This window comes from Leptodactylus fuscus, chromosome 11 (genome assembly GCF_031893055.1).
Source record: "Leptodactylus fuscus isolate aLepFus1 chromosome 11, aLepFus1.hap2, whole genome shotgun sequence".
NCBI classification, from domain to species: Eukaryota; Metazoa; Chordata; class Amphibia; order Anura; family Leptodactylidae; genus Leptodactylus; species Leptodactylus fuscus.
Window position 1 is genome coordinate 14,384,601 of NC_134275.1, and position 24,351 is coordinate 14,408,951.

At 46.1% G+C, this 24,351-nt stretch overlaps 2 protein-coding genes across 2 annotated transcripts; one reads left to right on the forward strand and one right to left on the reverse strand.

Moving 5' to 3' along the window:
* The first annotated feature begins 840 nt into the window (after positions 1-840).
* PDZD11 (PDZ domain containing 11) lies at positions 841-9,477 on the forward strand. The gene is made up of 7 exons (XM_075260461.1): positions 841-1,010; positions 1,084-1,178; positions 3,409-3,492; positions 3,846-3,902; positions 4,712-4,810; positions 6,446-6,506; positions 8,392-9,477. The coding sequence occupies exons 2-7, from the start codon at positions 1,086-1,088 to the stop codon at positions 8,424-8,426; spliced, it is 429 nt and encodes a 142-aa protein (XP_075116562.1). The 5' UTR covers positions 841-1,010; positions 1,084-1,085; the 3' UTR covers positions 8,427-9,477.
* A 1,307-nt stretch (positions 9,478-10,784) lies between these two features.
* LOC142185239 (START domain-containing protein 10-like) lies at positions 10,785-23,291 on the reverse strand. Its single transcript, XM_075260532.1, has 6 exons — positions 22,953-23,291; positions 17,462-17,609; positions 16,842-16,945; positions 15,866-15,983; positions 12,973-13,025; positions 10,785-11,407 (listed from the first exon to the last, which is right to left on the reverse strand). Exons 1-6 carry the CDS (start codon positions 23,112-23,114, stop codon positions 11,171-11,173), a joined length of 822 nt encoding a protein of 273 aa, XP_075116633.1. The 5' UTR covers positions 23,115-23,291; the 3' UTR covers positions 10,785-11,170.
* Positions 23,292-24,351: the final 1,060 nt, after the last annotated feature.

A 24,351-nucleotide genomic window follows, 5' to 3' on the forward strand; every position in this document is an offset into this window, starting at 1 on the left:
GGGTTTTGGCATCCTATGGCTAACATTTATTTATTTACGTGTATAGCGCCAACATATTCTGCCATATAAGGGCATGCACCCTAAATGGAGGACTGCTTCCCCCCACAATATGCCCATTATTGCACAAAATGTCGGATCATAACTTCTCGTTCATTGCGACCACATTGGCAGATCATACTAAGGTCCGGTTCGCATCTGCATTCGGGAAGTCTGCTTGGGGAACCCCCCGAATGGAAACCTATATGGATTAAAAAGCGGTTACCTTCAGAAAACCCATGGACCCAATAGACTATAATGGGGTCTGTGTGGTTTCTGCAAAAAACATGCAGAGAGAAATGTGGTTCTTGCAGGGCCTTCTCTCTTCATGTTTCGTGCGGAAACCACATGGACCCCATTATAGTCTATGGGGTCCATGGGTTTTCTGAAGGTAACCGCTTTTTAATCCGTATAGGTTTCCATTCGGGGGAAGGGGGGGTTCCCAAGTGGACCTCCATTCGGGGGGTCCCCAAGTGGACTCCCCAAACACAGAGATGTGGACCGCGCCTAAGATTTATTAGCAGAGGTTATGGACACCATTTCCTCTTGTAGCTGGGGATAAGAACATATTTAGTAAAGTTTCTTCCACTGCCTTAGGCCTCTGTAAACCATTTTAGTGTCTCTAGAAATAACTTTATTGACATAAAACTGAGACAAAGTCTCTTTGCGCCCCTATCATTACCGCACTGTTATGCTGCACCGCCATCTAGTGGCCAGAATTGTGCTTGTCGGGCGGCCGCTTTGCAGCTGTGGTCGGCGCTAGCACTAGCGCTATGGACAGCACACTGACTATGACTAGCGCTGACATCAGTGATCACAGCCTGGGAATCATGGAGGCGGGACCGGCAGCAAGGTGATGCCGGAAACTGGAGAGATGCTGGAGCTGCAGAGCTCGAGGATGAGCCCGGACAACCGGAAGTAGGAAGGGATCCGAGCGATCTGGTTGCAGGGATCGTCCTCTTACCCCGGAGCCGGTGAGTGCCGGGCTGTTGTTAGCGCACTGTGCACACTTATGCATCCTCTTGAAAACTGTACTTTCTGTTGCAGGGATGGAGGGGCGTCCGGCATATGATGAGTACCCCTACCCTGTGGTCTTCCTGCCTCCATACGAGAACCCTCCGGCATGGATACCCCTACAGGAGGTAATAAGCCACCAGGGGCCACTGCGCAGACTGATCACCCCATCACCAGCTGCTACAATGAAGGGGGCTTGCTGCACTTTTTTGGGCACCACACCTCAGGATCTTCTGCTGTCAATGAGCTGTCCTCTTAAAGGGCTTGTCCACTTGAGCGCCTCTCCCTATAGGGCATGTATACATCGTGCGTTGTCTGCTGTGGAAATCTGCAGCTGCAAAAACTGTCTTGCAAGGAGTAAAATCTGTCTTTAAATCCACACCACAGGGCAGTGTCCCCCTATGGATTCTGTAATCCACACCACAGGGCAGTGTCCCCCTATGGATTCTGTAATCCACAACACAGGGCAGTGTCCCCCTATGGATTCTGTAATCCACACCACAGGGCAGTGTCCCCTATGGATTCTGTAATCCACATCACAGGGCAGTGTCCCCCTATGGATTCTGTAATCCACTCCACAGGGCAGTGTCCCCTATAGATTCTGTAATCCACAACACTGGGCAGTGTCCCCCTATGGATTCTGTAATCCACACCACAGGGCAGTGTCCCCTATGGATTCTGTAATCCACTCCACAGGGCAGTGTCCCCTATAGATTCTGCAATCCACTCCACAGGGCAGTGTCCCCCTATAGATTCTGTAATCCACTCCACAGGGCAGTGTCCCCTATAGATTCTGTAATCCACACCACAGGGCAGTGTCCCCCTATAGATTCTGTAATCCACTCCACAGGGCAGTGTCCCCTATAGATTCTGTAATCCACTCCACAGGGCAGTGTCCCCCTATGGATTCTGTAATCCACACCACAGGGCAGTGTCCCCTATGGATTCTGTAATCCACTCCACAGGGCAGTGTCCCCTATAGATTCTGTAATCCACAACACAGGGCAGTGTCCCCCTATGGATTCTGTAATCCACACCACAGGGCAGCGTCCCCTATAGATTCTGTAATCCACAACACAGGGCAGTGTCCCCCTATGGATTCTGTAATCCACACCACAGGGCAGTGTCCCCTATGGATTCTGTAATCCACACCACAGGGCAGTGTCCCCTATAGATTCTGTAATCCACACCACAGGGCAGTGTCCCCCTATGGATTCTGTAATCCACTCCACAGGGCAGTGTCCCCTATAGATTCTGTAATCCACACCACAGGGCAGTGTCCCCTATGGATTCTGTAGAGATTATCCATCCCCTTACCTTAATGTAAAGGGTAAAATACTGACAGATTGGGGACACGTGGTGGGTTTGCACGCTGCTCGCCTTGCTACAAAGTGGCAGTGAAGGGATCAGGGATCTGCAGGTTTTGGAACATGCTGCAGAAATTCAGCAAAACCATTCTAGCTGCAGGGGTTAAACATGTTGACCGCCAGGTGTTTTCCAGATTTCCCACTGCAAGCTAAAGATAAAAATCCACAAAAATGTGCTTAGTGCAGTATTTTGGCGCCGTATAGGTCAGAATTTCTCATTCCTTGCTGCTGAACATGTATCTGCTGCTTATGTGTCACCAATCACTATAAGGTGGAGTTCACATTGCATTTGCTGAATGTTTGCTGTATGCACCTGAGGCACATGCTAAATGTATCCACCAGACAGGGGCAAATCAATTGTCCTCTGATCCCCTTTGGTGTCCCTTTATTCAGAGGTGTGAAATAGTGATGTACTAAATAGTATACAAGGAAATCCAATGCAGCGCTCGATGTGAGCCAGGGACTGCCAGAAGAAAACCACAATTGTGGGGTTGTAAATAACCTAATGCAGGAAAGGTTGGTGGTGGTGCATGGTGGAGGCAACAGAGGTATACAGCTAAAGGCCATGTCCTAAGGGGCTGGTCAGAAAGTGAAGAGGAAGATGAGGCGTTCTGGGAGGCCACAATTTGGAGCATGTTTGCAGCAGTGCTATTTACCCAAATTAGGATTGCAACAAATCTGCCACATACTTTATCAACCCTGATAGATAGATAGATAGATAGATAGATAGAGAGATAGATATTGATTGATTGATTGATTGATTGATAGGGCAACTCTATGAGTCTTGATGGGATTAATATAACTTCCATGTCACTGTGCCCGCAGCCCTATAGAAGTGAATGGACTGATCACACAAGCACTCTGGTGCTCCATTCACAAGGAGGTCTGATCACTGGGGCCCCAACAATCAGATACTTATATAAGTGTCCATGACAGCATAACCCTATATAAATGCCGACAGGTTACTAATCTCTGACTTTGTCTATTCCAGCGCATCTACAACTCAGACTACAACAATGAGCTGACACATTTTCTGCCTCGCTCTATCCTTTTGAAGAAGCCACCGGGGGCCCAGGTTTGTCTAGTTCTGAGTCTGAGCACCAGGAGTTCTTATTTGTACATGCTTGGAGGGATACTTGTTTGTCAGCTTCCCTATAAACATCCATGTTTAGCTGATCCAAGCATGCATGTCCATGAAAGGGGTTTCTCATGAACAGAACATATTTAAATTCCGTAGACAAACGTGAAACATTGTTGCAAATATAAATAAGTAAATAAACATTTTGCAGGATTTTAAAGACTTAATATTAAATATTACCATTATTCAGAACAATTTGCCCCACATCCGTCACCATTGCAGCTCCAGCAGGGAGCAGCGGATACTAAGCAGGACGCAATGGATTTATGCCGATTCCATTTTTTTCACAGCTTGGGTTTAATATCAGAGGTGGAAAGGCTTCCCAGCTTGGAATCTTTATTTCTAAGGTAAGGCTCTAGTACATCCGAATTGACATGACATCATGATCCTATGAGAATCATACACAATGACATCATTTTGAGTCCTATAGAAATGAGTAGGAAATGCAGACTTATTTTTTTTTTCCTTTAGAAGTTGTCTTATTTTCCCCACCCCCGCAGAGCTCAGATCTCATCCATGTCCAGCGATCATGGATATACAGACCCCACAAATATCAGCAGATCCACCATCCTCTGGTCACTACGGTGGATCGGAGGAGAAGCTGCTCCACTTCTATTCAAGTTAGAGTAGAATAGAGTTCATCTGTCCCTGCAAAGTACTGTAATCCATATGGGACGGTATCTCATGGGGAAACGGGGATTCCAAGCATCATAGATGACTATAATATCCCTTCCCTCCCCATAGCCTTCAGGCCAGTAAATCTGACAGTCCTTTATTCACATCAGCACAGGCCAGTACTGCAGTGTATACGTCCTGAATGGTCTAAACAAGAGAGAAACTTTTAGAGCAGATTCTCCTCTACTTACTGTATGGCAGCCATATTATATTCTACCCAGTACGCTCAGAGAGAACTGATAACTACAGATAGAAGCTGCAGTGATAAAATGAAGAATAGAAGTTGTATAATGTCTAACCATAGTGATATTCTGTACACACATGCCACACGGGTACACCTGAACTGACGGGTGCATATATGAGAAGTGTCTTTTCTTTGGTTTTATAAACACTTGTATAACAATGGGTATTTGAGTTCACTCTAAATTTGGGGACTGCGGTTATAAGATATCCTACTTAGCGGTCATTTGTGTTTGTGTAGGTCATCCCGGACTCGGACGCTCATCGTGCCGGCCTACAGGAAGGAGACCAGGTGCTTACTGTCAACAATGTGGACTTCCAGGATATCGAGCACAGCAAGGTACTGGTTTCATTTTTGGATGCTTTCATTCGTTTATATCACCGTTAGTACTAGGCTTACCAATCCATATTATAGGGGGTTGTTCTAGAATGGAGAAAAATAAACGTCCATTCATCCAGAAGACCGCCATTCTTAAAGGGATTCTACCATTAAAACCTCTTTTTTTTGTGGATAAGACGTCAGAATAGCCTTTAGAAAGGCTATTTGTCTCTTACCTTTAGATGTGATCTCCCATGCCGTTACTTAGAAATACCGTTTTTTACCGGTATGTAAATTAGTTCTCTGGCAGTGATTGGGGTGGGCCACAGCGCTGGAAATGCGATGGAGCGTCCCCACTGCTGCTCGAGAACACGATCCTGCGACGCCTCCATCTTCGGTTGGATCCTCCCCTTCTCTGTCGTCTTCCTCCTGCTTCACCGCCTGCGCAGTTGGCTCTGCCAGTGAGACACTAGTAGAGCCGACCGCGCATGCCGGCTGGCGGCCATTTTTGGGAGGCCGCTCTTGTAGTTCAATGCAGGAGCGGCCTCCCAAAAATGGCTGCCGACCGGCATCAGGAGCGGCCTCCCAAAAATGGCCGCCGGCTGGCATTCGCACTCGGCTCTGCTGGTGTCTCACTAGCGGAGCCAACTGCGCAGGCATCGGAGGTAACGCAGGAGGAAGACGACAGAGAAGGGGAGGAATCCAGCCGAAGATAGAGTCGTCACAGGAGCCTGTTCTCGAGCAGCAGTGGGGACGCCCCCATCGCTGCCAGAGAACTAATTTGCATACCGGTAAAAACCGGTATTTCTAAGGAATGGCGCTGCGGAGATCCCATCTAAAGGTAAGAGATGAATAGCCTTTCTAAAGGCTATTCCGACATCTTATCCACAAAAAAAAAAGGATTTTAATGGTAGGATCCCTTTAATGTATATGTAGATTTTATTTCTTTATGCACTTTAGCAGATCTATTTACATAGAGATTAGAGATGAGCGAGTACTGTTCGGATCAGCCGATCCGAACAGCACGCTCCATAGAAATGAATGGATGCACCTGGTACTTCCGCTTTGACGGCGGCTGGCTGCTTAACCCCCCGCGTGCCGGCTACGTCCATTCATTTCTATGCGAGCGTGCTGTTCGGATCGGCTGATCCGAACAGTACTCGCTCATCTCTAATAGAGATCAATCTTTCTCTTACACTGATCTCTATGTAAAAGGGATGAGCTGCAATATCGAGCATAGCTGCTTTATAATTACACAGCTTGGTGAGCCGGCCAAATACTGCAGCCAGTTCAAATAGCTGATCAGTAAGGGTGCTGGTCTAATAATGATGACCTCTCATTAATAGGTTATCAATATCTTAGTCAGGGAATATTCCTTTAATTATATGTATCTGTAGATTACTTAAACATTCAGGGCTCCACGCCCCGGAACTGGCCTGACGTTATGCCTAACTGGTTCATGGACAATGCAGCCTTTATAAGCATGTGCTTTTGTAGAGCTTACTTATTATTACACCCTGTAATACACTCATCACTAACATTATATCCATATTACATTGCGGATTATAGTCTAATTGTATCTGGTACTTTCTATACAATAGTCTCTGACCCGCATACAAAAGTTCTTAGACTATAATTATTAATATTTTCTTCTAGGCAGTGGAGATCTTGAAAACCGCCAGGGAAATCTATATGCAAGTGCGATACTTCCCATACAGTGAGTATTTGGTTCATATTACATGACAACAACTCTGAGAAGTGCATGGCTAGACTTGATATTCCCATATACATACTTAGTTCAGGAAATGCATCTGTCACGTGTACAGTGTTTCCCAGTCCAAACACTAACTGGCAGCTTATTAAACAGGAGTTTATGGCTGAGGCCCCACATTGCAGAAATGCAGCTTTTTTTTTTGTTGCAGATTTTGCCGAGGTGTTTTTGAGCCAAAACCAGAAGTGGATTGAGTAGAAGGTAGAAGTATAAGAACTTCCTATGTATCTCCCATTCCTTTTGTAACCATTCTTGGCTTTGGCTCAAAAAAACTCAAAACCCTGCAACAACAAAAAAGCTGCGTTTGGGGCAACACGGTGGCTAAGTGGTTAGCCTTGCAGTGCTGGAGTCCTGGGTTCGGATCCTGCCAAAGACAACATCTGCAAGGAGTTTGTATGTTCTCCCCGTGTTTGCGTGGATTTCCTCCAATTCTACAGACATACTGATAGGAAAAAAAAAAGAATGTACATTGTGATCCCTATATGGGGCTCACCATCTACATTTAAAAAAAAAACTGCGTTTCTGCAACTGGGGGCCTCAGCCTAACAGATGTAGAGCGACTGTAGCCCTTGCAGCTGAAAATCAGCCCGCACGACCTGCAGGTGGTCACTTCGTATGTACTATCCAAATATTCATGCTTTTACATCAGTGGGTCTGGCTTCTAGATATCTAAGAATGCGTCTCATACTCTTTACTATTGGGACCGGATAGCATGAGACTTCAGGGTCGTGGCTGCTACGTAGGAGGAACTGTTAGCACAGCTGTAGGATTTTCCAGGATATTAGGGCCTGTTTGTTTGGCTCTTACCATTAGCAGAACGTTTTCCCTTTTAGATTATTTCTGCTCTGTTTTCCATATCCTCCTACTAATCCTATCCTTCCTACAATAATAATAATAAATAATATATAATTAATTAATATAAATGTTAAAGTTTGTTCCTCAATCACGCAAAAAAGGCTGCAGGGATTCGGCTCATATTTGGAATATGCATACCTTGGAACCTGGAAAGATACATAGGCTACATATTAAGCTGCTAAATGCCCACACAATGCCACCACAATCCCCGAATTCGCTGTTCCACAAGGCTAATGGAGCCGAGATGACGTCATCCGCTCTGCTTCAGCCGCTTACCGATAGGCCCGCGGCATTATGTGGGCGGTGCTGAAGACGCTGGGGCACAGGCCTCCCGCTGCAAGCTCTGGCCTGTCTGGTGTGAGCGGCTGTGGTGTAGGTGCGCAGGACTCAACCGTTCAACCACTGCTGTGGAGAGGTTGCTTGCCCCGCTATCACCAACGGCAAGTCTGCCTGCAGTGGCTACTGTCTAGATGCACACGGCAGGGCAGTTTGGGGAGGAGTGGGATGGGTGGCATAAGTAAGGGGGCCAAAATGGCAACCATTTGGGGTGGGGAGCAGGGGATCCCGAGTCAGGGTGGGTAAATGGGGGGGAATGTGGGAGGGGGCAAAGGGTGAGGAGGGGGTTCAGGGACCCACAGTACTACGAGGGACCCCAGGATGGTGGTCACACGCATGTGCGAGGGTGCTTGGGGGTTACCAGATCACACCTGCATATACTGCACAGCGTGGTGGTGTGGGGGGGCAGCCGTTGATGGGAGAGAGAGCGCGCCGCGGATGACATCACAGGAAATGCTAAAATATATATACATTTTTTTGTTTTAGGTACCAAGCTGATAAGAGTATGTTCACACACCTACTTAGTGCTGACACCAGGCTGTAGGATGTTTATCAATGTCATTTAGTGATTGCAATCTCTATACCACTAAATATGATGGTGTTGGATAGGAAACCGGAAATATTGTGTTTTTTCTTCCAGATTACCAGAGACAGAAAGAAAGAACGGTTCACTAGTATCTTATGTTGGTGGCGGAATTCAGAACCACTGCTGGAGAGAAGATTTTTGCAACAGAGACCCCCGAATCTGGCTGCTACTGACGGGTCTGGCACACGGGCACGCGTCTGTTACATATATATGTGGTGCATTACTAAACATTTTACTGACACTAGAAATAATTTCTCTTTGCTAGAACACTATTAGGGTATGTCCAGACATTCTGCAGATTTTCCATGACAGACATTCCACAATAACAAACCGCACCAAGTCAATTGGTATCATTTGCAGAATTGCTGTGGCTTTCACCAGATGTATTGCAAAGGGTGAAAATCTACGGCCTACTCTGACACAAATGTACAATTCTCACCATAGGATAACTTTGAATACAGATACAGTATGGAAGTTGATGCATCATATGGTTGAGATTTGGTTAAGGAGTCTGTCACCAGAACTCAGCATAGCAACCCTGACCTACAGATGGCTTATAATGCCAAGGGACCATGGTCAAGGGAACACCAGTGGTGTCTATTGAAATTCCAAGGGAACACCAGTGGTGTCGATTGAAAGATAGATTGAGGTCACCTTAAGCAGTCCTTTCCCATTGGTGAGAGATCGCTATTTCGTCAGGTATTTGGCACACCAAGGGTGTTACTACTTACCTCTTTGGAGCAATAGAAATATCCTCATTTGATGACCTTGTCAACAGCCACTTATTCACAAGGCGAACACACCGCTTGATTCAGTTGACCCTATCCTATCCATCTGCAAGGCTGGGTTCGGATAGCAGACTCCCTCTAAATCTCATCCACTGTATACTCTGCTAACGGATCCATTCTGCCTGGACACAACCATAGAAATGCATGTATAAGAATGGGGGATCTACTGACACTTTGTAAATGGTTTGACTTATTAAATGTATTTTTATAACTTTTAGCTTGCATTAGGAGTAAATCTGAAATACTTTGTGTTTTACTACACTGTCTATTAATATTCATGTCTTGCAAAATATAGTACCGTATTTACCACCATTAACATTTGCAGTGCTAAGAGCCCAGACCATGTCAGTGTATTAGGCAGTGAACACCTCTGTACAGTCAGGGTTACAGCAGCTTGATGGCTTTATTGGTTTGAATTGACAATTTCATATTAAAAATACATGTATCAGCTTGGCTAACTGAATCCTAAAAGGGAATGTCTAGCAGGATAAAGTGGAAGGATGGGCTTAAACACGCACACACACCGACCTCACCGGTTCCCTGTCGCTGCTGTTCCAACACAAAGGCTAGCGTCGCCACAAATAAGGAGCAAAACGGCTCCGAAAAATGTCCATTTTTCATTAGTCTTGCACCTAAGTGGCACCTGTTTCTGCGGATTCCCCATACCTTTCAAAGTATGGAGCAATCCGTAAAAACGGACAAAAATAGGACATAACATTTTGACAGTCCGTGGCAAAGGGCCGTCGAAATAATGGACATGTGAATAGCGCTCATTCAGTGACATTAAATTAATGCTGTTGTGTGATGTCAGCCATTATTCACATTTGTGTGAATGTAGCCTTACCCCTTGTTCACATCAGTGTTTGGAATCCACATGGGGACCCCCCCACAGAACAGAATACCAAATGCAAGTGCTGTTTTAGTAAAAGCACACGGACCCCATAGACTATAATGGGGTCCATGTACTTACCGCCAGATCTATGCAGGGATCTTGCGGACAGGAAAGTAGTTCACAATCTACTTTCTTGTCCGCATGATTTGTGCGGGTAGCGCGCAGCAAGCACATGGACCCCATTATAGTCTATGGGGTCCATGTGCTTTTAAAGCACAGCGCTTGCAAGTGCGTTTGGATTCAGTCCAGTGGAGTGAGTCCATATGGGGACCGTCCAAACGGAATACAAACGCCGATGTGAACAAGGGCTTACACAATCACTGTGAGGGGTTTCTGTGTACCGAAACAGGACCCCAGTAAGGCTAAGTTCACATCTGCATCTGGGTCCTGCAAGCTTGACTTTAGCCAAATCTTAAAAAACCCCACAAACATTGACACATATGCAAATATAGTATCAACATTGGAACAGCAGCGGTGGCGTTTTGGCAAGTAACACTTCCTTTAACAACATTGCACCAGACAAGTCATTTATTACACTTGTGACTTACAAAAATTAACTAAAAACAAATTAAAATTTGGTAATTTCAGGCACTTCCAAAAATTCTAAATAAAAGTCAACGCTGTAGTTCTAGAAAATCATAGGAATCTCTTGCCCCCCCCCCCCCCCATAAGGATATGTGGTCAGAGCAGATCTTTCTGCCATGTTTGTAGGTAGCAGAACCGTTCCCCGCACTAACCCAGAGACCTCCATTAATGATTAGCAGGTTTCTCCTTGGTAAGCCATTAAAGTTTTTATATTTACATAGTTGTAAGGCAATAAGCGGCTCAATGGGAGTGTGACAAGAGCGAAAGGCACAGATCTGGTGACAGTCTTACAAGGGGCACAGGGATCCTTCTTTATTTGGAAGACAACGTAGTCCATATTTTTACTTGCTGGGCCAATCTATTGTGATGACACGGTAACACTTCAGATATTGCAGTGATTTCAGGGAAGGGAATAGGGCGGCAGTGTCTCTTAAGTCAAGCTTTGATTGTTTGCCAAGTCACGCCATTTGGAAATAGAAATCTGTAAACAATGTATTAGACTACACGCTGAACCTTCTCAGAATTCAGCAGACATCTTGCTACAATCCTACCAGTCCGTGTACATTGATTATCGTTTAGCCGTTTTGCCCTCCTCTTCTTCGCTGTCTCCTCGGTCGTCTTTATCCTCGCACACCTGACTTTCGTCCACATGTTCTAGCGACTCCGCTCGCTGTAGGGTCAGCTCATTAAGGGATATTCGAGGTAATGTGTTCTGCTCCGGGTTTAGCCAAGGCTTAAACTCTGGGTTATTCTTCTTCTTCCAGGCTGGATATTGTAAGCATGCCTTGTGTAGTTTCTTCAGAATCTGGATTAACAAGGGTCAACAGAAGGGTGAGGATCAGTCATAATATAGTGGACAGAACAGCACATGTGAATTGGAGTAAAGCGTTGTAGGAAGCCATAATGACTGTGCAGCACAAGCCACGTGTATCAGGTCTACTAACAGCCAGCAAAACCTGCTTATATAGGCTTCTATTCCAGACAGCCATTGCAGCGAGCAGCCAAAAAAAAAAAAAAAAACAGAAACACACCTTTTGTGAAACTATCCTTGCAGCCACATGAAAGCAGTGTAATACCAGGACTACGGAGCGTGTGAGCTCAGCAGACAGCGAACCTACTGCAATTTATAGGAGCAGAATTGTAGGGGAGATTTCTAGAAATCTCATCCATGTGCTTGAATTAAAATCTATGGTATAAAGTGACCTGTGCCGAGTGCTTTAGACTAGGGGTCCCCAACCGCCGGTCCGTGGACCAGTACCAGGCCGCGGGGCATGTTGCACCGGTCCGCAGGGCTGGTGTTAGGGGGAGGGTACTCGCTGTGCAGCGGCCGCTGGGCTTTGTAGTTTCTTCTAGCTGCGCAGCGGCCGTGCAAACAGACTCAAGGGAAAGGCTCTGTGAGCTGCAGTATGAGAGGTTATAGCCCCGTCTCCTCCAGCTCAGCAATGGGTGCGGGGCCGTGTGAAGCCTTGCTGCTGCTACAGCTCAGCTCCTGCCGTCTGCATCCTGCAAAGTCTCCCCCAGGAGAAGGAGAAGAGCAACGTAGAGCAAAGTGAAAGAAACCACCAGGTACCTACTGGGGGGAGGGGAGGGGGATACTTCTATTAATGTCAGGAATTTGGGGCTATTAAACTAATTTTAGCAACTCCATGTGCTTCACATTAATAGCAATTAACCCCATCATGTCCCTCACATTAACCCCTGTGTGCTTCACATAATGGTTACTAATATGTGAGACATATGCAGGAACTAATAAAGGACCTCAATGATGGAGAATTATTACCTCCATATGTTCCACATATCAGTAACTCTTATGCGAGGCACACAGGGGGTTAATGTGAGGGACATGATGGGGTTAACTGCTATTACTATGAGGCACATGGAGTTACTAAGCTGTAATGTACTTAACCATACTTTTTATTCACAACTGAGGATAAAAGTATGGACCCAGTGGCATGAGGGCGGGTTCACACCAGCACCCGGTCTCCGCTTTCAGGTTTCCATCTTCTGCCCGAGAAACTGGACAAGAGACAGAAACCAGCAGTCACTTTTTGAACCCATTCATTTATGAAGGAGTTTGCAAAGTGTCCACCGGGGAGTGTCTTCTGGTCTGCGCAGCGATCACCCCCATGCTTAACCCTGCCCCCACCGGGCCATAGAAAAATTGTCTTGCTGAAACTGGTCCCTGGTGGAAAAAAGGTTGGGGACCACTGCTTTAGACTACCAACAGGTCACTTGTTGCTATGAGTGTCCCCTGGAGCTTTCAAGCCTGCAAGTGAGACCCGGGGAGGGGAAAAAAAGATACCCAATGGAAATTCAGCAGGATATTTAACCCTTGCGGATCCAGCCAATAAATATACAAACTGCACTTACCTTTGGTGCCAGATACTGAGAGGATTTATTTACAACCCATTTAGGCAAGGAACCTAAAAGGAAAAATAAAACATGCTGACATACTAAACACAAATAGTGAACACCTTAGGCCCGGCATCTGCAATAGAAGTCCATAAGCCTGTACAAGTTACTGTTCTCCACCAATGTCAGAGCTGTCCTTATACAAGATATGAAGTGTTATACCATCTACAGTAAAGTGGAGTCTACAGGGCATATACAGGTGTCCAGGGTGCGACTATTCTACACCTGTGGATTTCCAGGGCACAGTGTCTGGACAATGGCTCTGCTAGCGCTGGATGGAGAAGCAGCACATGGACCACAGTGGAAAGAAGAAGTAGCACTGTCCACATAAGCCCCATATTGACCCTCAAATTACAAGTCCACTACACAGAATACAGGGCTGTCTGCTTCCTGCTCTATTCTCTAAGTAGCAGATGCTGGGAACAAATGATTGGTGGGGGTTCTTAGTGTCCTAACATTTTTAACCCGAAAAACCCTTTTGACGCTAGGTTCAGCTTTCCGTTCATCGGGTCAGCTTGCAGAACCCAAGAACGGACACCTAATACTTTCAAAAAGCCATCACCCACGTAAACTCACAGACCCCACAGACCATAATGGGGTCCACCGGGTTTCCGCCCAATAAATGCAGGGAATTTGGGGATGGAAACTATGAACTTAGGGCATTGGGTAAAAAAATATGCAAATCTATTCTCCAGGATGTAATTAGGAGAACAGTGCACTCTGTATGCTGCCCTCTAGAGGGCAGCCTCCGTAACATCATGCATGACTCAGTTAATAAGCCTACTGACATGATGCGGGGTTTATTGCCAAACTAGTATTTCTATTCCAAAAGGAACAGATTCCCAGCTATGGACAGCGCTGTTTCGGTCTTTTGGACCTCCTCAGCATAGCGCAGGGATACTGATTGGCAGAGTGAACCTAGTCTTGGTGAACCTAGTCTTAGCAACATTTTGTCTTTTTGCAGACAGAGAAAAACATGGAAGCTCCTGGTCCAGCCAATCACAGGACAAAGTGGAGAATGGCTGAAGGGAGAAAGGGCTGAAACTTTTTTTTCTTTATTTTTTTTTTGCACATTTTCTGTGTCAATCCTTAAAGAAAATGACCTATTGTGGCCCATCAGGACTGAGCAAATATCTCACCATCACACTCTGTATATGTGCCCTTGTCTACTTGTAAAATATACCACTATTTTAAATGGCACAAGGCAGAGAGACCTTTGGGTCCAGGGCCCGGTAAAAGCTTGTACTGCTGTACCCCTATAACCATGCTCTTGGAAATTCACATACATGGCATGCAGTGGGATACTCATAAAATCTTTCTATGGAAAGTGAATTAGTAAGAAGTATACCACAGTACTGAAGAATCTCTCTAAAGTACAGTAAATGCAATGATCAGAGCTTTGACCACGAATATGATTTACTGACTGTTTTATGGGCAACGTCACATTGTCTTTGCTATTCGGGTCTTAATGAAAGCAGGAGTTGCAATTCTCAAGACAGTCAGTTTACTAGGACAGGTCACACCATCACATTTGTTATGTATTTTAGACACTTTTTGCCTTGTCTGACCAGGGGATGTAGTAGCTTAGTGGGAAAGGAGAATGCAAACGGAAAAAAAAAATTGGGGATGTGGCCTAAGCTGAGAAAATGGCTCCATTTACAAAGACTTAGGCAGTCTGAAAATGTGTCAGATTTATCATAGGGGCCGATGCATCTTTAGACTGTATAATCTAACTTTATACCACCTGTTATAGCTGCCTTAGTCTGAGGCTGAATTTTAATGCAAAAAATTTTAGGGCACAATTTTGGTTACATTTTGTTGCATTTCAGCCACTTTTCTGAGAAGCCACAACCATATGTCTAGCAAGTCAGGAACGTTTCAGTCTAGTGGTAACTGCAATAGTAAATCTGCCCCAGTGTGTGTACAATTGCAAAAAATTTCTGCTAACAGACGGTATAAACTTGCAGCAAATGTTTCTTACTCCCCCATTATTGGAGAGTATTCATCAGGTTGACTAGGTCAGGTATGACATTGCAGCCAGTAGGAGGTCCCCGCACAAGGGTTAAGCTACCTCTGTGGGTGACGACCTAAGGCTCGATGGTGAGCATGTCCCCCTTTCCTGTAAGAATCCTCCACTGAGGCAGGAACTAGTCCCCTGATGACCACGCTCTATTAATGGGGGAAGTAACAAACGAATCAGGTTTGGGATCTTTGCTTAGACGTATCTAACCAGGGACAGTCACAGGGTCAGATTGGGACTGGTCATGTATCCCTTGTCCCTTGAGCCTGAGATGTTTGTGATAATGCATTATGGTTCTCAGCTCCATTTTTTTTTTTATGTAGATGGTGAGCCCCCATATAGGGATCACAATGTACATTTTTTTTTTCCTATCAGTATATCTTTGTAGTATGGGAGGTAATCCCTGCAAACACGGGGAGAACATGCAAACTCCTTGCAGATGTTGTTCCTGGCGGGATCCAAACCCAGGACTCAGCAGTGCTAACCACTGAGCCACCATGTTGCCCCTGGTTCCTATTTTGTCTCACCCTGGTAAGAGTTCTTTTTATATTTGAGCACGAGAGCACCTACTATTTTTGTGTTTATTCACAGTTACCATTTTAAGGAATTTTAATAAATGTTAAGTTTTATATATTATTCGATCCTGTGCTGTTGTGACTTCATTGATTTATATTGTATCAGGGGTTAAGCTATACTGGCTATATATCACATTGGCTTTAAAGAGGACCTTTCACCGATTTGGGCACAGGCAGTTCTATATACTGCTGGAAAGCAGACAGTGCGCTGAATTCAGCGCACTCAGCCTAGTTACGAGTTGGGATTCAGTCTCACCTCGGGGATCTACTTGTGCCAGGTATGTGAGCGTGCAGCTTGTAGGGCCATTGATTTTAACAAGGTATCCTGCAATAAATGACACCGCTCGAACCAAGTCTTTTCGAGGTGGATACATCTGCAATAGAAAATCTCAGATTAATTGTAAAGTTTACATATCTATTGGATAAAAATTATTATAAAACAGTTTAAAGGGATTCTATGACATTTTTTGTCCCCAACACATAGGAATAGCCTTTCTTCAGGCAATTCTTCTCCTACCTTTAGATGTCTTCTCCGGGCCGCCGTTCGGTAGAAATCCCGGTTTTCTTCAGTATGCAAATGAGTTCTCTTGCAGCACTGGGGGCGGTCCTCATCACTTAAACAGCACTTGGGGCGTCCCCAATTTTGCTAGAGAAATCTACAGCGCCGCCTCTATCTGTGGGTCAAACTTCTATGCATGCGAAGTCGGCTCTGCCAATGCCGGCGGCCATTTTTTTTATGGCCGCTTTTGTAGCATGTTCTGCCCGAGGCCCTATGGCAGAACCGACTGCGCATGCCTAGAAGTTTGACTCCCAGCGCCGAAAGAAGAAGCGGAGAGAGACCGTTCCAGACGAAGATGGAGGCAGCACTGGAGAGTTCTCTCGCAGCATTGGGGACGCCCCCAGTTATGTTTGAACGCTGAGGACCGCCCCCAGTGCTGCAACAGAACTCATTTGCATACCAACGAAAACCAGGATTTCTACGGAACGGCCGCGCGGAGAAGACATCTAAAGGTAGGAGAAGAATAGCCTTTCTGAATCATCAGCACAAGACTCCCAGACTATCAGGCCTATTCACCTCGGCCTAGTCTGTGGCAGAACACCAAAGATCTGCTTTGCATTTTACTGTCGAAGGCTGGAGGACTGGAAAATGAAGAGGAATCTCAGGTGGAGGAGTCAATTTCATTTTCAACCACCTTAAGGGTTTTGCAGACATGAATGGTTCTCAGACTTACTCTATGCTTGACGGAGAAATTGATAATTGTGTAACTATCAGGCAATACAAGCCACGAGCGTAGTGTGACCACGTCACGATTCTTCACAGGTTTAGGGCACTTCCCTAGAAAAAATAAGAAAATAAATAAAGGTTAGCGGAAGAAAATCCATTAATTGTACTGAAATCCATGGGATGTTGAAAAGATTTCTTGGAGTTGCCATATTCTGACAGTCGTAATTTTTTTTTTTGCATTTAAGTTACATTTATAGGTTTGTAGTTTGGGCATTTTCAGACGCGGGATGCGCAATTTGTTTTTGGGTATTTTTGAGATCTAGGCAAAAGGCATGATTAGAATTTTTAAAGAGGACCTTTCATGGTTTGGGCACAGGCAGCTCTATATAGGGGCCACATTGAAGGGATCGGGGTCCATAAAGTCAAAATAGCTTTGATCAGAAAGAACTTTGATTGAAGGCATTGGCGCCGGGTCTGCGCTGTATAGGACAGCAGAGACCCGACGGCTATGGTGACTGCCACATTACTGCAGATGTCAGCAAGGGGTTAAATAAAATAATATTTCATGAATATAAAGATAGTGAGAGCCTATTAATGATTTGGCTTTATTCTGTTAATTGAACTTACAGGAGTAATATCCCACATCTGCGTTGACAGAGAGCCGAGCAATGTCCCGCGATTCTATCACGTTTACATCCCACTTCTTGCGATACTCCGCATCATGTAAAACATCATATACGGTTTCAGCTGCGACATCTGGGAATGTCATACATCCCTGAAAAAGAAAAGGGACCGTTAAAATACAGACGAGATTCATTACAACCTCAAAGTTACTGATGTCTACACATCTTGATGGAACGAGATGCAGATGCTATACGCTGAAATTATTATAGTATTATCAAGTGCAAAGTGTAAAGAGAACAAGAAGGCAAGGATTTGGAAATTTCATAACCAGATTTTATTCTAAATAGAAAATAAAACACATATCTGACGGTGGAAGACAATGAACTTGTGCTACGTTCACAAGAGGTGCATAGATTAGGCAGTGGGCTATGCACCAAACTTGCATCTACACAAGGTCATAGTGGGCACAGAAAGGATGGCAGAAAACTGGTATAAAGGATGATAAAGCTGGCAGGGCTCTTTTTTTGGGAACGTACAAAGGAGTATCCCTGCCCCCAAACCCCCCCCCCCCCCCCAACCAAACCCTACACCCCACACATACACTAACCCCCCACCCATTGAGAGATGCTCATAGCCAAAAGGGCACAGCGCGCAGATAGCTTTAGGCCCCTTGTTTCAGGGATCGGAGGATGGGTCTTAGTACCTGGAAACCCACTGTTCACAATTCTGACACTATGACGTGCAAAAAGTTTTCAGAAGTAGTGACAACTGCATTTTCAGCATAGCACTGAGCTGTCAGCCGCATTCTAGGTGCACAAAATAGGTATTTGGAAACTAGAAATCCAAGTTTCATCGAAGACATTCTTGGCAGTAACTGAAACCAGTATTCTAAGGTATGAGTGCGTAATATACGTATACACATTACAATCCTTATGGACTTCCTAGGTTCAGACAACCGATATATCAGTTTGGTAGGGATCTCACTTGTGCAAGTGCAGCAGCCTCTTCGTTGTTGCACTGCTCTCCATCCAGAGTAGCCGCTTTGCAGGATATCACAGCTTTATCCTATTCACATGTGCTATGAAATCAGGTTTTTATAGAGGACCCCTTTTTTATTCACTCCATACATAAACCTCTATTGTAATGCCCTAACCACCGAGAGCTCACCCTAATGCAGTGATGGTGAACCTTTTAGAGACCGAGTGCCCAAACTGAAACCCAAAACCCTCTAATTTATCACAAAGCGCCAAAACGGTAATTTAACCTTAATAATGTGCGGATCCACAACTGCACACAATGACAGACCTGCAAAATATGGTCATAAGAATGGGGCTTTATAGAGTTTTCTGCTCCACTGTGACCCCCACACAGTACAATCTGCTGCACAGTGGTCGCCACACACTATAATCTGTTCCACAGATGGGTGCCCAAAGAGAGGGCTCCGAGTGCCACCCATGCCACAGGTTCGCCAACACGCCCTAGTGAAAGACAGTTCTCATATTTAGCTTGGTTTTGCATTTGTTTAGCATTTTTTTACATTCACACCCTGTACTTGAAAAACGCTTTTGCATTTCCGAGTGTGCTTGCCATCCATGTGTCTCAATTTTAAATACAACAGGAGAGGTGAACAAACAAAAAAAAGGAAGGGGGGGGTGTCAACAGACGAGAAGAGGGAGTCGCCCAGGAGAGGCGAGTAACACTTTTTTTTTGGGCCTCCGCTAAACATACTGTGGGGTGTGAAGAGACCCCAGCGTATTATAGCAGTTTTGGTTGGGATATCTGCAGTCCAAACAAGACCACCAGGTGAACTTCACAAGCTTCACTTCCAGCGCTAGTGCATTCACTTTAACCCCTTAATCACAACATACCATCCTCTGGCGGCGAAGGGTACAGGTCATCAGTTTGCAGTGATGTCATTGGCATGACTATAGCAGAGAAGGGCTAATGGTTCCTTGTGTTGATCCCTAGTCTCCAAACCCATTATGTTCTGGGAACAGGAAGCAGCAAAACCACGGCCTTTATTGGACCTATAGATCACGTGATCGCTGGACGCCCCGCAACATATCTCTAAAGAGCATCTGGTCAATACGGCCCTATCATGCTAGAATATTCCACGGGAGAGGGGTTTTCTTAGGCATGTTCTTGTGCAGAGGTCATTGTGTAGAGAGGGGAATAGATAAGCTGTGAAGGTGCCTATTATGACTGGTGGAGTCTTATCTACATACTCATGTAAGCGGTGATCATCAATGTGCAGATAAGAGGCCACTGCTGCAAAAATAAATTCAATTACACAACAGGAAGAAACACAGGCCACAGGCTTAAGTGTGCAATGTGAATACAGATGAAACACTAGGATAAAAAAGAAAAAAAAAGGGGGAACATTGTAACCGCTCCAAAAAAAAAAATGGACACTTAAAGGGACAGTCTTGAGATTATTTATTAGTAATGGTTGTCTCCTCACAGTGGCCCCAATTTACTATTATGGTTCCGATTAGACACTGGCACAATGTGAGTGGGCTAAAATTTTTCAACTTGCTAGTCGTGTGGCGTGTCCTAAAAAAGGGGACTGACTTACATGCGCCATGATGTGCCAACCAACAGATGGTATGAAGACTCACTAGACAGTAAAGATTTATCATCCAGCATCAGACGCTGATAAATCCGGTGTATTTTCAGAATGCCTAGGTTTGCAGTGTCCATCAGTAAGTCTAGGCTAGTGTCTTTCCTTATCCTGCTTTCACCTTCACCAATAAGTCACATGATCGCAGTGACCCCTGTTCCTTTAGCATGGGTTTCTGTGCAGACAGGAGGTTCTCTTCCAAACTATTGCAACCACAAATTTGTCAGTCCAACCCTCGTTCTTCTGCCCAACCTCCTTTATTATAATGCATCCACAAACTATCTTCCCTATAGCCCTCCCTCTCTCACAATCAGGTCGCTATGCCTCCACTACTTTCCGTACTGTAGACAGCAACAGCTGATGCAGCTTCCAGGACCTTTGGTGACATCATCATTATGGTCTAAGGTCTTGGAAAGGTCCATTTTAACATTAGGCCTGGTTCACATCTGCGTCCGGTATTCTGTTCGGGGACCCACGGCCAAAATATCAAATGCATTGACAAGTGGTGAGCAATGAAAGTATATGGACCCCATAGACTATAATGGGGTCCGTGTGTTTTGCACACAAGTCATGCGGAGAGGAAAGCACTGCATGCGTGCAGACACCACACGGAAAACACACGGACCCCATTATAGTCTATGCGGTCCGTGTGCCTTCATTGCTCACTGCATTTGGTATTCCATTCAGGGATCCCGGACCGAACCAGGCCTCGGCTGTACAGCATTCTGTAGAAACACAAACTAGACATTTTTACAGGTACCAGACATGGGTGACAGCATCAGCAGGTTTTCGATGACTAATCTGCTGCATAGCTTATAAAATAAAACGCTGGAGTGTGTTAAAGTGAAGGATAGGTCACTTCTGATGACACACTCCCTTTAAATACAGAACAGGCCGCTCTCTCCATTTCTTCTTTTACGTCAGCTCAGTCATTAGAACTTCCTCATTAGGTTTCCTGTGTCAAACAAGCACAAGTCGCATAAATCTCTCATTTTGGTTTACTGCAGATTATCAGATTCTTCTAAAAGGTCTAAAGGGGAATTCAGAAGAGGAAGATTTGTTGCAGAAATTTATACAACTGAAATTCAGTTCCAGACCTTAATGAAGTTCTCGGAGCGACATGGAAGGATTTCAGCAAACCTGAGCCTCATGAAATCTCTGCAATAAATCTGCCCTATGTGTGTTGTTGTTTGTGGCATTTTGGGGGTGAGTGGTGGTTTTCTGGGGTCCAAGGGGTTTTCTGGATCCAAATTGAATTTTCATACTGATGACTGATCTGCAGGATCAGTCATCAGCATGTGATCTGTCACGGTCCGACACCCAGCCCCCATACAGATCATGTGATCCAAGTCTCCAGGTGACAGAAGATGCTAGCGGACAGGCCGTGCATTTAGGGTCACTCCTATCAAAGTAATAGGTTCCCCAGAACCGCCGCTATACCGTTCTTACTCCAACTCCACAAACTTAGTGAACGGTAATATATTCTGAGCTCAGCATAAAGTAATGGCAGAGACCCCGTTTCCATCTGTACATCACTCTCTGGATGTCTTGGAGTAGTTTTCACACTGTCACCCACAGCCATAATTTCTCTTATTCATGAGTGGCACGCTCCACAGCGCCGATTGACAACTTTTTTCCTATATTGGGGAGCAGTCTGTCAATCAGACGTGAAGCCAGCAGCTCAGGAATAGAAGGACTCCACTACAAAAAATAAGTGTCCGGAGTCCTTCAGCTCTACGGTTGGTACAGGACTCCATTTTCCATAGCTTTCTGTAGCAGCCATTGATTTCAGGATTGCATCACAGAACATTGATCCACTTTATCGTTCAGTTGCAGTGGTATGTAATGAGAGGAGGGGGCTACGCTGTTTTAGATAAGTGTGGGGTCTGCTTCATAATAAGGGTTCTGGTTTGGGATCTAACTGTATACATGATATGATCTGATGTTTATTTAACAATTTCCCTTTCAGAGACTTGGGGGTGGGGTCAAGGACCGCAGTGGGGTGGGGTGTCAAGGCCAAGGACCGCAGTGGGGTGGGGTGTCAAGGCCAAGGACCGCAGTGGGGTGGGGTGTCAAGGCCAAGGACCGCAGTGGGGTGGGGTGTCAAGGCCAAGGACCGCAGTGGGGTGGGGTGTCAAGGCCAAGGACCGCAGTGGGGTGGGGTGTCAAGGCCAAGGACCGCAGTGGGGTGGGGTGTCAAGGCCAAGGACCGCAGTGGGGTGGGGTGTCAAGGCCAAGGACCGCAGTGGGGTGGGGTGTCAAGGCCAAGGACCGCAGTGGGGTGGGATCAAGGCCAAGGACCGTAGAGGGGTGAAGGCCAAGGACCGCAGGGGTACCAGCTGCACTTCATAGAAAAGATGGACATCAACGTTTATTGGCAACAATCCAGGCTTGGGCACCAGACGGCCATGGTTCAGACGCCCTTAGTAGCCAATGGATGAAGCTGGGGGCTCCGAGAAAGCCCCAATTCAAGACCTACAATCGGTCCTGTCACGGTTGGCAGGTTCATAGTGACCCCACTGACAATCATTACATAAAACATTGCGACATTTCACCGTATATACCTTATAGTTACTAATTTGAGCTGCATTCGCTTCTAAGTTTCCACGACATAATGACTTGTGATAATTGATTGTAACTTTGCGGCAACTTACGAATCCCTTCCACCTACTACAGGGGCTCTAGGGCCACGTGCGGTGCGATCAGACAGTCCTAGCCTGGAGAAAGCCTCTGATACAGCCTGTACTAGCAGAGAGGAACAGGGCAGGTAGCAGGCAGGGGTCAGTCACGTGTCACCCAGCCCTCTCCCTCACACAATGGCTCTCTATGAAGGCCGCGCACACTCAGCTCTGCTGCTCCGCACATCAGGCTCACCTTCACCGTGTGCACCAGGCACGTCTTGCCGCTGGGGGGCTTCATCCACACCCCGATGCCCGGCTTGTTGTAGTAACTGGTCCAGCCCTCTGTGGACTCGCACTGTGCCTGGAAGGACCGGAACGTGGAGTCATCGGGAATGTCAGGCACCTGGCCGGCCATGGAGCGACTGCCAGGAGGTGTTACTGAAGGAAAGGTCCGGCTGCGGGGAATGTCCTTGGAGAGAAGGCGTCTTGGAGGTCTCTTAAAGGAGAAGCTGTGACCGCCTGGACCGAGGAGTCTCCGCCGCTATAGCGCGCTCTATGTGCGGTCACCGGAGCTGGTGCTAGGGGGAGCCCCGGAGTCTGCGGCCGCTCAGGTGGAGACCAGGTAACAGGTGTCCGACTCCCGGCACGTCACCGCCCTGGCAGCAGCTAACCACACCCACAAGGGCCAGCCTGTATCCTGATTGGTCACTGACATGCCCGGCTCCCCTCCCCTTGTCTCCTACCCTGAATGAAGTTTCCAATGTAAGATGAAATGGCCGTCACTGTAGATGGAGGAGCTGTAAGCAACCAATCAGCGCTCAGCTCTCATGTCTTGAACTACACTGGAACATTGCAAGCTGAGCTCTGATTGGTTACCATGGTCAGCCATGCCAATGCTGGCTCCATTCACACCATGCTTTTTACATCTGTTTAGCAGGTCCATTTGAGGAATACAAAAAATGGTCACAAGCAAAAGTCAATGTTAAAAACACAAACAAATCTGCATTTTTGTGATCTTTGTCTTAATAAACAGCCCAACTGGTCCAGGGACCGGGAGAGGTATGGGCCTGCACCGCGCCGAGCACAATATGGCGGGTGAGGCACAGATCAGGGATTGAGAAAGGTCCTTGCACCATATGTAGGCCTCAGTATCATGCCGATATGCCAGAAAATTGGTGAATCCCCCCCAATTTATCCTTAGGCTGTATCCACAATATGGCGCCGCGCACAATATGGCGGGCTAGGAACAGATCAGGGATTGAGAAAGGTCCTCGTACCATATGTGGGCCTCAGTACCATCCCTATATGCCAGAAAATTGATGAATTCCCCCCAATTTATCCTTAGGCTGTGTCCACAATATGGCACCTTGCACAATATGGCGGGCGAGAAACAGATCAGGGATTGAGAAAGGTCCTCGCACCATATGTGGGCCTCAGTATCACCGCAGTCTGACTTCCCTGGAACCTATTACATAGTTGATGGGGCTTCAGCGCCGCTCCGATTATTTGAAAAGGCGCAGTCTGCACACGTTTCCCATCCAGTGCAGCAGCTGGTCTGTGTGGGATCTGGGTGTAGGACCCCTACAGATTAGATATGAATAACCTATCCCAAGGATAGATCATCAGTGTGAAAAAACAAAAAACGATTTGGG

What these genes read in the sequence shown, in the direction of transcription:
- PDZD11 (XM_075260461.1), top strand. Translation starts at nt 1,086, where the DNA reads ATGGAGGGGCGTCCGGCATATGATGAGTACCCCTACCCTGTGGTCTTC. An exon ending in CATGGATACCCCTACAGGAG is followed by an intron (nt 1,179 to 3,408) that starts GTAATAAGCCAC and finishes TGTCTATTCCAG; the next exon opens with CGCATCTACAACTCAGACTA. An exon ending in AGAAGCCACCGGGGGCCCAG is followed by an intron (nt 3,493 to 3,845) that starts GTTTGTCTAGTT and finishes TTTTTTTCACAG; the next exon opens with CTTGGGTTTAATATCAGAGG.
- LOC142185239 (XM_075260532.1), bottom strand. Translation starts at nt 23,114, where the DNA reads ATGGCCGGCCAGGTGCCTGACATTCCCGATGACTCCACGTTCCGGTCC. An exon ending in GCCTGGTGCACACGGTGAAG is followed by an intron (nt 17,610 to 22,952) that starts GTGAGCCTGATG and finishes TTTCTTTTTCAG; the next exon opens with GGATGTATGACATTCCCAGA. An exon ending in ATTTCTCCGTCAAGCATAGA is followed by an intron (nt 15,984 to 16,841) that starts GTAAGTCTGAGA and finishes TTTCTATTGCAG; the next exon opens with ATGTATCCACCTCGAAAAGA.